At 40.9% G+C, this 12,382-nt stretch overlaps 1 protein-coding gene and 1 non-coding gene across 2 annotated transcripts; both read right to left on the bottom strand.

Moving 5' to 3' along the window:
* Window positions 1-1,081: 1,081 nt before the first annotated feature.
* On the bottom strand, window positions 1,082-12,307 carry tmf1 (TATA element modulatory factor 1). The gene is made up of 17 exons (XM_071494337.1): window positions 11,685-12,307; window positions 10,202-11,589; window positions 9,426-9,529; window positions 8,926-9,052; window positions 8,640-8,745; window positions 7,800-7,942; window positions 6,919-7,085; window positions 6,265-6,421; window positions 5,602-5,694; window positions 5,343-5,499; window positions 5,053-5,245; window positions 3,052-3,121; window positions 2,876-2,968; window positions 2,622-2,744; window positions 2,358-2,516; window positions 1,957-2,082; window positions 1,082-1,828 (listed from the first exon to the last, which is right to left on the bottom strand). The coding sequence occupies exons 1-17, from the start codon at window positions 11,818-11,820 to the stop codon at window positions 1,688-1,690; spliced, it is 3,483 nt and encodes a 1,160-aa protein (XP_071350438.1). The 5' UTR covers window positions 11,821-12,307; the 3' UTR covers window positions 1,082-1,687.
* On the bottom strand, window positions 3,431-3,503 carry trnar-acg (transfer RNA arginine (anticodon ACG)). The gene has a single exon. It is a non-coding gene; the product is annotated as a tRNA-Arg (tRNA).
* Window positions 12,308-12,382: the final 75 nt, after the last annotated feature.

Here is a 12,382-nt window from a genome sequence, read left to right as displayed (position 1 = left end):
CCCTTAAACTACACTTTACCCTTGAACCACACTTTATCCTTAAACTACACTTTATCCTTAAACCACACTTTACCCTTAAACTACACTTTACCCTTAAACCACACTTTACCCTTAAACTACACTTTACCCTTAAACTACACTTTACCCTTAAACCACACTTTACCCTTAAACTACACTTTATCTTTAAACTACACTTTACCCTTAAACTACACTTTATCTTTAAACCACACTTTACCCTTAAACTACACTTTACCCTTAAACTACACTTTACCCTTAAACTACACTTTACCCTTAAACCACACTTTACCCTTAAACTACACTTTATCTTTAAACTACACTTTACCCTTAAACTACACTTTATCTTTAAACCACACTTTACCCTTAAACTACACTTTACCCTTAAACCACTATTTATCTTTAAACCACACTTTACCCTTAAACCACACTTTACCCTTAAACCACACTTTATCTTTAAACCACACTTTACCCTTAAACTACACTTTATCTTTAAACTACACTTTACCGTTAAACTACACTTTATCTTTAAACTACACTTTACCGTTAAACTACACTTTACCCTTAAACTACACTTTACCCTTGAACCACACTTTATCCTTAAACTACACTTTACCCTTAAACCACACTTTATCTTTAAACCACACTTTACCCTTAAACTACACTTTACCCTTTAACTACACTTTATCCTTAAACTACACTTTACCCTTAAACTACACTTTATCCTTAAACCACACTTTACCCTTAAACCACACTTTATCTTTAAACTACACTTTACCCTTAAACTACACTTTATCTTTAAACCACACTTTACCCTTAGAAGCACACCTGCTTCTCTTAATTTTGTAATTACAAGGTTATGTTTATGTGGGTTATGTAGGTTATGTTTCACATTCAATATAAAATGTATATATGTAGATTGGACAACTGTGTGGAATTGTTCAGCACATGAAAATTTATTTAAGTTAGTTTTGTGTAGCATTCAGATAATGTAGTATTTTGTGGAAATGCAATGAAAACGCTGACTTTCAATGTGGGATTCCACACAAAACAAGAATGACAGTACTTTTCACCACTCAAATAAATGTTTATTCATTTACATATTTATATAATTAAAATCCCATTTTCAGGATTTCGATCACATACTACTCTCAGATCTAGACCACATTTTGTGATTTGTAAGGAGTTAAGAATACATACATTTCTCTGTACAAATTTTTATATATTTCTTAAACCATTCTGATTATGCCTCAAGAAATGAAGAAGTATGACTTTGTATAGTGCAAAAACCCTTCACCATCTTCTACAGTTATAAACTGTCTATACAATACTACGTCAAAGGTTTAATCATGAGGAATTAGGTCTAAAGCAAAGTTTGTACTAATGCCCAAAGATTTAAAATGGACACCTGAATCACAAACTGTGGCTCTCCTTCATAATGATTCTGTAATAATGCAGTGTATGTTATGTGTAATCCCAACACCCCACTTAAATAGAGTATATTAAAATTAATCAAAATAAAATAATAGATAAAGATAAATGAATTTTGTTTTGACAGAGTGATTAGACTTAAATTTTATGTCCTCTCTTCTTCTGTGAACGCATTTGTGGCTAAGATGACCGACTGATTTGCTTGTGAGTGTCCCAGACGTAACAGTGAAGTAAAGACAGTTTATTTCTGGTTCTGCAGGAGTTCATCAATCTGGGTTTTGTACATGTTCTTCACATCTTCAAGGTCCAATCTCAGCTCCTCCGCCTCTTCAGCCTTTTCTCCATACATCTGCAGGATGGTGTTGTGCCTCTGCTCCAGATCCTGTTATGCACAGTCACACACAGAAGAATATGAACCTGTGCTGACACAGTGCTTCTGAAGAGTTTCATAGTTACAACAACACATCTTTTCCGATCTCCGAGACTATACGCAAGATTTATAGTTCTCACCTTGAGCTGAATTTTCAACTTGGGAATCTCCTTCACCTTCTCCTCCATCTCATCATTTTGATTGGTAAGTCGAACCAGCTCTTCTGCCATCACAGAGCGACTCCTCTCCAGACTAGAGATTTCAAGCTGCAACAGCAGAAGGAAAGAAAAAGTGTAGTAAAAACCACTGGTACATACTGTAACTGGCTTTGATTACAGGAGATGACTAATTTCTTTCTATCAAAATGTTACTTTTGCTATTGATGTTTTTTTCACGTTTATTTTATTTTATTTTTATTGAAAGAAAACCTAGATTTGTTCAGCCCTCTATCTACAGGCAGGTGGTGCTGAGATGTAGCAGAACCATCAAACTCATGAATAAAGTTTTCAGTACCCTTCACAACTTTGTTCTGAATTGCTACCTGCAGCTGAGCTATCTCTCCTTCTCTCAGTTTGAGCTGAGACTGGAGGTTCTCTATGATGCTGGATCCTCCAGACAGCCTGGCAGCCTCGTACAGGTTGGTTCCGCTCATCGAAACAGACATGGTCATGGTGCCTAGTGAGTGGTCTAAGGAGTCATCCTATGGAAGAGTAAAACAAGGAATAAAACCAAAGAAGCTACACAAATCCAAGCATGTACAAACTCAAATTCATTTCTAGATTTTAACTTTTTTCCAAGTGTGCACCTGGGAAAGAATAGGGGTGTGTAGACCAGCATTGTCCACCCCACTGATGGAGCTGGAGCGGGACAAGGAGGGTGTGGAAGATGCTGCAGGCTCTCCTACAGAGTGGGTCATAGCCTTCCGCTCCTGAGAGGAAATAATTTCACATTAGAGAGCAAAACTAAAACATCCTCCCTCTTTAGATGGAGAAATGCTGATTAAATAAAACAGACTTAAGATCATAGTTGATGTTAATAACTTCTAAAATCCTCCTTAACCTTTTCCTTGAGTGCCTCTTGTGCTAAGTAGCATTTCTTCTTCTCTTGCTCCACCTTCATCTTCTCCATTTCTAGCTGATTGGTCAGCAGCAGCTGGTAGAAGAAGCAAAAATGCACATATGAAGAAACTGTTTCATAGAGAGCAACAACAACAGTAGGAGAGAGCATTGTGGTACCTTTTCCTTCTTGGTCTCTTCTAGCATTCGACTGTGTTCTCCTCGCAGGTTTTCCAGGTCAACATGTTCCCTACATTGAGATAAAAAGCAAGAAGTGACAACAAACAATCAACCGTATTAAGGACTCAAAACTAACATAATACCTCTCTGACAGGCTTAATCAAAAGCATAGCAAGAGTGAAATATAGAGACAATCTCCGTGAGCTTCTCCACTGAAGGAGACACATGGTTCTGCAAGAATTATACAACATCAGCTTAAATAAATATATTTAATCATTTTTATTTACTGCCATGTGGTATTTTTTCTCCCTCTGTGTCACATAATTCCTGCACAGTGCACCATAACAAAGACACCCATCAAAATGAGACAAAAACTTTTCGAGCCAGCCAGGAGTCGAACCTAGAATCTTCTGATCCGTAGTCAGACGCGTTATCCATTGCGCCACTGGCCCCTTGCAAAACCCCCCCTCCACACAAAACACGGCCCTGTCACACACGGCCATGTGCACATGCATGAGTGGTTCCCTTGGAAGGGGGAGGGGGCTCCCCAGGCCCCTGCCTACATTCATACTCTGACTCACAAATGGCTTTGTTGTTAAACATAAAACACTCTCCAGGAAGCATTAGCATAACAAGGGGAGATGTGATGACTAAATGTTTCTGACAACTTCCACAGTCTGAAAAACAGTGCTAGTGATTTTATTCACATGTCTAGCTGCTTGGTACAGGTCTAAGGCAGTATTCTTTTGGGCCACCATTCTGTTTTAACCCTTCCCCTTAACAAAGTAGTGTGGCACCCAATTGTGACCAGGAACACACATAATCAATAGATAAACTTATGAAAACTCACAAATCCTTGACTTTTTGACCACTAAAATCTAATCAGCTCAACCTTGAGTCCAAGTGAATGTTCTTGAAATACTGCATTCACCAAGATGGGACGGATGGACAACCTGAAAACAGAATGTCTCAGGCCCTGGCTGTCGCCAGCACAAAGGCACAAAAATAACACCAACTGTGGGCAAACACACTAAGAATTTAGATAAAAGCTTAAGAAAAAGACAACTCTTCTATTTTTGTAATACAGCGTCTCTTTCATCTGCAATACACTCTCAGTGGTCTTGTGGTTAGGATTCAGCACTCTCACTACAGCAGTCCGAGTTCAATTTCCAGTCATGGAAATTTGCTACTTAGTGCATCTCTGGCCCTGATGAGACCAGACATTAACATGTGTCTTCAGTGATCCAATCACAAGTGGTCAGCTCTCATCAGTTCACACCTGGCTTTAAAATGCATCTCCAGTGACTACTTGTGATCAGGTCTCACGTTCCTTCTTTATATGCAAATAAACAGTTATGCAGTGTTTTTAGCCAATGCAACAGATGTGTGAGTGAGTGAGAGCTGTACAAAGGGGTTGAGAGAACCAATGCGCTGCTCACAGCTCTACAGTGAAATAAAGTTTTATCCATTTGCAACAGTAAAATATTTTCTAATCATTATGAACTGTTTTGGAACTAATTAGACTGTGGCAGAGGATGCCAGCAGAGTAGGTAGTCCTTCAATGTGGCCCAGGACACATTTACATTCATACTGCTAAGAGAATGTGGCTACATTGGCCCAGACCACCTCCGAATGTGGTCTCAGTGATAGGATCTCAGATGCGTCCTCAATACATCTTGGGTGCGCTCACATCTGTACTTAAAACTGTTCACTTTGGATCGGATCACATGAGACAGATGTCAATGCCAGGTCTGAACAGGGCTTCTGATGCAACTTGGAAAAATCTGTATTTATTAGCCATCCTTTGATGCTCTCACTCCTCCATACATTGTACACAAGGACTGCAAAGCAAATAAGTTCCTGAGAACAAAATTAAATGAATCCCACTCCCCATTCCAAATATACTGACAACAGACAATATATTTATGGTGACTGGTTGATGGATGGATGTACATCATCACTAAACTCTGTAGACCTGAGTTTTAAGTTGTAATTCATTACCTGCTGCTCTCATCCTCCAGTTTCTCTCTCTTGCTCTTCTCAGTCTCCAGTTGTGCCAGATGGCGGGCTTTCTCCTGTCGGAGCAAGGAATTCTGGGACTCCAGAGAAGCCAGCTGGGACTTGATGGACAGCAGTTCCTCCGTTGCTGAACGCTCCTTCTCCACAGCAACAGCCAGTTGTGCCTGGGCATCAGCTGTTCAAAAGTAAACAGGAGAACAAAAAGTGGTTAAGATTTTTAACCTCTGTGATGGTGATTGTTTTACACATACAGTTAAACTCCTGCAACTTACCGAGCCTATCAGAGATGTTCTTCTCCAGTTTTTCCCAGGATGCTGTTTGTCCGCCCAGTGAGGCCTGCAAGTTCTCAATCTGTCGCAGAAGGGGCCGTGTTGCAGAGGTAACGCTCTGACTGAGCTCCTGGTTCCTCGTCTCTGCCTCCTGGAGCCTCTGTGTTGTTGACAAGAAAAATATGGCACACATTGAACAAATCCTGCCCTGTCACAATAAGCTTGCTTGGCTGGACATCTTCAATCAAGCATATGATGTTACCTGTTGAAGCTCACTGATCTCCTCCCTCAAATAATCTTCCTTCCTTGCCTGCTGTTGCTCAGCCCTCTGCAGAGTCAGTCTCAGGTCAGCCACCTGTACACGACAGTATAAAGAGTTGGTGGAGTAATGTCCAGTTAAACATGGCAACGAGAAAGTACCTGTCAAGTGCAGAAAATTCAGTACTGGCATAACAATAAACCCAGACTGTACCAGCTGTGTCATTTATGTTTAAATGAAATTAGTCTGCATGAATAAAAAGAATGTCACTGCTATATTCACATTACTTTCTGTCTAATGTGGTATCTCCAACAAATATCTCTGCATTCTGTTTCTCTGCTGTAGGTGGTATCTCATTAATAGTAATATTGTGAATGTAAGCAGGAGTAGCTGAGCAAAGTCTGGGTGTAGTGAAAGAATCAATCACCATCAACTAAGAATCCCTGAGGCTGCAGTACTTCCAGCCCCACGGCAAAAAAATCAGTTACAAATTATAGATGCAATACTGACTCATGTTTGAAGCCTGAGGTTTACTGATTCTTTACCAAAACCTATTGTACACGTTGCATGAACTTCAGTTCAGTATATCCTGTGTCCCCCACACAGCACAAATCCAGCAAACAAGCAGTTCCATGGTGTGTTTTCTACATCCTGAGCATGTATTACCTGGTTGGCCAGTGCCTCCTGCTGCATCCTGGCCTCCTCTTGGGCTTTCTCCAAAGCCACACTTAGCTGCTCCTTGGCCTGTGTTTCCCTACTCAGAGCTGCTTCTTCAGCCTCACTGGCTCTGCTGGCATTCACTTTGTGGAGTTCTGCCAGCTCCCTGGCAACAGATGTTGAAGAAGACCATTAACATCATGACCTTATTACAGTGTAGTCAGAGTGAGAACAGTGAAGCATTCTTTATTGCTTTGGCTCTGCACTCCAGCACACTGGATTTGAAATGAAACAATGACTACAGGGTATTTATATACAATATTATCTAATAACATGTTAATTTATCCAACTATTTTTTGTCCCTTAAAACTGGAGGACTATGTATAAAATGCTTACAATTCTTACACTATGCCCAATGTAGATGTAAACCCTAAAAAAAATAGAGGAAGGTAGAAGTTAACACTTTCAGTTCACTTACAGTTTCATTGCTACCTTTCAAATACAATAAACTGAAGTGCCACACAATGAACCTGTCACTTTCCAAATACTGTGTTGTTTACTCAATCATGGAAGAACATAACGGCCAACTTGAGGGAATATGTTTACAGTAAGAGCTCTGGTTCTCAGTATTCAATATTAACAGTAGGGTGTGGCAGTGTTTACTTATAAGAGTTGTCCAGAGCAGCCTGTAGGCTTCTGTTTTTCTCCTGCAGCTCCTCAGAGTCTGACTGCAGCCTGCTCAGCTCTTTCTCCTGCCGCTCCACCACAGCGTTCAGCTTCTTGATGTTTTCCCTGTGCTGTTTCTCCACCTCCTCCTTCCCATCTAGAACCTAAACATATAAAACACGAGCAAAATGATAATGATAATTATACGAATTGCAGTCAATTACAACTAACACTTTCTCGAATCATGGCAGTATCTGAGGAACACCAGCCCGGTCTTTGGGGAAGAACAAGTCATGTTTTACACTGTTTCTTACAACAAAAGACAAAGAAAAATTAGTAACTAACAGAAATAAGCAAATCATAAATGCACAGATATAAAACATTTTAAGGCTTTATGTTCTTCAGCTTTATTTGAACTATATATAGGACAATGCAAAAAAAAAAAAAAACAAGGTATTAATTATGTCTTTGCTAACTAATTAAGAATTATTAAGAGATGTTCTGATGTCATTGTGTTTGGGGTTTTTTGACGTGATCTTGTGATACACTAAAAATAACTTTGACATGATCCAGCCTAATACACCCATCATTATGTTAAACCTGCAAGCCTGCCTGGATCACTCAAATGACCAGTGCCAGCAGCAATAACATTGTTCTGAGGTGTGTATTTGGGCATCATTATTTTCATTTTCTAAAGTCTAATGAGTGTGGTTCAAGTGGCTTATTCCTTTCAAAGAGTGTAGCATAGGTAACAGGTTTTTTCAAGGGAAAAGCTAGAAACAAGTCAAACAATGGAACAACACCTGTCCTAAAAGCCAGTTAAGTCTGAATTTGACAGTATAAAAGTACAACCTTTTAACACTGGACTGAATTCTGACCTGCTGCAGGTCCCTGAGCTCTTCTTCCTGCTCCTTGATTTTCTTCTGCTGCTTGATGATCTTTGCGTCGCTCTCCTTCTCCTTCACACGCAGCTTCTTGATGATGTTGCTGTGCTGCAGCTGCTGCTTGGACAACTTTTCACCTTAGAGTGAGAGAAACAAAACCCACTTAGGCAAAGTTATAAACACACGCTGAGACAAACCCACCATGTCTGTATTTCAGTAAAAAGGTAAAAAAGGCACCTGCAATTCTTTAAACCATCCACACTGTACTACTTCAAGATTTGTTGAGCCCCAGTAAATAATTTGCCATAACTTTAAAATTATGGTGGTAACACTATAATCATGGTTTCCATCCATTTACTCTGTTAATCTAAAATTTCCAGACAAGTTGTTTAGGGCTTAGTGCTGTCCCACTGTACAATGAACACATTAGTGAAGGATCTGTCTTTTTACACAATTTCAATCACTTTGCAAATCTGCAAACTTTTTTTTAACTGTAAGACAAAGCTAAAAAAAATAATAAAATAATAACTGAGGTATGCTGGAACACAGTTAATGTGTTAGATTACCTTTAGACAGGTATATATTCAGTTGGTAAATGCATTTATAATTTTAAAACCACAACCTGGCATCTTGCGTACTCTTAATTCAATACCTCATGTGCTACATGAGCAACTTTTTGTGAAGCTGGAGACAGTAAAAGCAACTGCAGTATTACTCAAGACCAAGTCAACAACTGTCTTTATGTTCACATATATTTTGACTGTGCAACCTGTTTAGAGTGAACAGGTTTGGTGGAGGTGGTGAATAACAGTTTGCTCTGAAAAGGTGTCTTACCCTCTTCAAGCAGGCCCCTGATCTGCTCTTCCTTCTCTTTGATGATCTCCATTGTATCACTGGAGTTCAGCCTTGTAGAGAGCTCCTCTCGCAAGCCCTTTATTTCCTGTAGAACAGAAAAATATCTTTGACACAGAAACTTTGGACCTTGATTTTGGATTTGAACATAGAAATACATGCTTTTAAAAATGAAATGCTTTTGTAGCTCTAGGAGAACTACTGTTTATCGACTTGTTTGATGGGAGATGGAGAAAGTAGAGCCTCTGATCACTAATATGAGAGTTACCTTCTTGGCTATATCTCTCTCTTTGCAGGCCAGCTGAGCCTTTCTTTCGGCATCTGCTATGCGCTGGGTGAACTCATCCTTTAGGGACTGAACAGTGGAGCTCTCCTCCTTGAGGCTTATCACTTCACTGAAGGATGAACAGACTAATTAGTGAAAGAGCTCATAGTCAAAATCTATACAGCCTCAAGGCCAAAACGATCTGCATACATAGATTATTTCAAGCATTAAACAGGCAGAGTTACTTAAAGAAAACACCACTGAACATTTGAGCAGTATTTCTATATTGTAGGTTTAGTATTTACATAAGTACAAAAACATATTTAATATGACTGTTTGTTTTTCATATTTAAAACAACAACAGTTTGAAAATCTTAAATATAGCTCGTGTTGGGAAAGCCACGCCTGAAATGGATACCAGTGAGAATGTTGGTCAAAACAACTTCCTTATCAAGATCACTTATAGTGCCTTTGTGAAGCAGGTGCATGTGCCATATACTCACTCTTTGAGATTGTCACACTCCTCCTCCAGCCTGGCCTTGTCTTTGCTGACTGCTAGCAGCTGAGACTCTCTCTTCTCAAGGCGACCTGACAGCTCATCCATCATCTACAACATATCAACATTCTTTATGTTTGCCACAGCAGTTGCAGAGAAATGCCTGAAAATTTAAAACTTACTAACAGGGAAAGCAGTGTGGTGGTGTTTAAATATACTCTGTGATGTTTACAATGGCCTTGTTCACATAGCAAAACAAATTCTGGGACTTAGAGGGGAAATACCAATATCTGATGCAACAATAATTCTGACTACACTATGTACTGGCAGATATTTTAACATACATGACTGTGGAATGGTCTTGGACAACTTGGGAAACTTCAGATTAAAGACGTTAGACAGGATGAAATGGAAATATGACATGACAGTGTAATAAAATGATTTACTTCTGGTTTGCATTCTAAGGAATTGGAATGCAAGAAGACTTTTGCATGGTATTGTACTGCACATACACAACTAGTTTATGGCAACTAGCCCTCATATTTGTTTACCAAAATGCTGTGGCAAAAGGGTCGGGTGTTTTAAAGTCGAACAAAAAGCTCTAGTGTATTCATTGTGATCCACAAAGATACATGGACCTTGTAAACTTAAATTTTGCAGAATATCTTATCGACTCATGACCGACTCATGCCTGTATTAAAAACATCTATACAATATGTTCATAAAACACATTTTAACACCTGATATTACCAGCTACATACGAATTCAAAGAAAAGCTGTTACCTTTTGAAGCTCCAGAATCTGAACTGTTGAGACACTTTTCATCTCCTCTGTGATTGGAAGAGTGATCTGTTGTTCATTGTTGGAGGAAGGATCAGACAGTGTGACATTAGCCTCAGATTCCTGTTCCTGCTCTGTCAAGTCTTCAGGCTGCTCACTATTCACAGGGGTTGCACTCCGTCCACTCTCCTCCATCTCATCCAGCGACTGCTCCCTCATTGTTTCAGTGAATCCCTCCTCTTCCTCCTCTTCCTCCTCTCCTACCTTCTCCACTACACCATCTTCCTGCTTCTGACATACAGTTGATGACACTGTTACAGGAGCAGGACCTGCAGTGACAGATGCTAGTGTCCGACTGCCGGGGATCTCATCATCTGAGTTAACCTCACTGACACTCCGGCTATCCAGTGACTGCACACTGAATGAATCAATGCGCTCAAATGCATCTGAGGAGGAACCACAGCTCTCTGTGAGTTTGGGGTAGTCCTCCAGTCGGGGGAAATCTCCACAGGTGGAGGCAGTGAGAAGCTGGAATGAGCCTTGCATCAAGTGAAGGCCAGCCTTACCCTCGCCCGTTTCTTGTCTGGAGCTGGCTGAGCTCTCACTCAACACACTCTCGTGGTCGAGCACTTCAATGTCACTGGTGGTAGAGGTTCCTGAGGAGAAAGCGCTTACTGGAGGGGAGGGAGTATCATTTTGACGGTCTTCCACCTTTGAGTCTTTATGCTCTAAGAGTACTTCTTTAGAGGATGGCGAGGGCGCAGGATCAGAAGGAGTAGAGCTCTTCGGCTCAGAATTGACAGCAGAAGGTTCAGCGGAGTCAGTGGTATCCTGCTGAACCTGGTGTTCCGATGGCGGCTGTGACTGCTCTGCTTTTGAATCTAGTTTAACTGTTGAGCCAACATCTGTTTTTACGCTATTCATTTCGCTGTCAGGGTTACAAGGTAGTTCACTGGCAGCAGAAACAGGAGAAACAGGCTGCAGGAGGACAGTGTCTTGATGAGGTGCTACTGGTGAAGACTCAGACTCCGCTGGCTGGCTCTCAGCAACTGTTTGATTCTCATGACTCTTATCAGCAGGTGCTGACTTGTGAGTGTTCACGTCTTTTTGGATCACAGCCTCTTTGTTTTTCTTCTGCTTCTCCTGAGGCCGCCTTTGGGACTTAGTCGGGGGTACAGACACTACCTGGCTTTGGGGGACACCTTGTACATCTCCAGGTGACAGAAAGGCACTGAAAAAGTTTTCTGATTCATCCACAACTGTGCGGGTGACAGGAGTAGTAATGGCCTCAGAGGAGGGAGGAGGAGTGGTGGTCTTCTCCTCAGGGGGTGCTTCCCACTGCGTCATCCCCCATCCTCCACTTAATGACAGCTTTCCAGGTAATGTGACATCTGACAAAAATAAATAATTTTTAATCTATGAAGCAGTAATCCAAAATTAGCATCTGGCAACATGAAGCGTTGCCACCCTTCGTACGGTTACTTACCATCGTAGGGCATTACAGTTGTGTCACCCCATTGGTCCCCTTCCTTGATGTCCAGAACACGGTCGATTGACTTCTGAGCTGTGGTCAAAGCTTGTTTGGCGAAGGTGGACAGGTGAGATGCGTTGAACCAACTCATTCCGACTCTTAAGTTAGCTAGCAACCACCAAGTTCAGAAATTGTTACACGCTTCTTGTTGGGAAACTGGCGTCACCACACAAAGCAGTCACTTTATCTGCCCCGGCATTTTCCGTTGTCAGCTGTTACCTGGTGCGAACAGTATTCAGATATGTCCAATTTTGTTCTGCCTAGAAAAAGCTCAGTTGACAGCTAGCTACCACCTAGCTAGTTAGCAAAGCTGTAAGTTAGCCAACGCATAACGCTGGTGTATAGGGACAGCATCAATCCCAACTGTTACAGCTCCCAATTACATTTGGCACTGAAAATTGTATAATCTATGCAAGTCAGTCATGTACAAACACGTGTATCTAATTTCGCATCAGAAACTCTGCCATTACTATCAAAGCCAAATCATTACAAGCTTTTTTGTGGTCTCTAGCTCGGCCGTCATCGTTTGTTTTGGTCGCTCTCAACTTGTAGCCCAGCTAGCATTAGCCTGCCTGCCACTTCCTTTCCACGTAGCACCGTGACGTCATGATCCGGTCTGACTGGGCCTGGCCGGGGATGATGTAAGGAAGTCC

This window comes from Trachinotus anak, unplaced genomic scaffold (assembly GCF_046630095.1).
Source record: "Trachinotus anak isolate AG129_WGS33_773 ecotype Australia unplaced genomic scaffold, CSIRO_AGI_Tana_v1 ptg000013l, whole genome shotgun sequence".
Taxonomy (NCBI): domain Eukaryota; kingdom Metazoa; phylum Chordata; class Actinopteri; order Carangiformes; family Carangidae; genus Trachinotus; species Trachinotus anak.
Note: the sequence above shows the minus strand (reverse complement) of the source record. Positions and strands in the feature narration are given on the sequence as shown.

Excerpts from the sequence above, each read along its gene's own strand:
- tmf1 (XM_071494337.1), bottom strand. The coding sequence starts at position 11,820 with ATGAGTTGGTTCAACGCATCTCACCTGTCCACCTTCGCCAAACAAGCT. Across the intron at positions 7,943-8,639 it reads CAGGGGCCTGCTTGAAGAGG|GTGAAAAGTTGTCCAAGCAG; the intron begins GTAAGACACCTT and ends TCTCACTCTAAG. Across the intron at positions 5,500-5,601 it reads AGATCAGTGAGCTTCAACAG|AGGCTCCAGGAGGCAGAGAC; the intron begins GTAACATCATAT and ends TCAACAACACAG.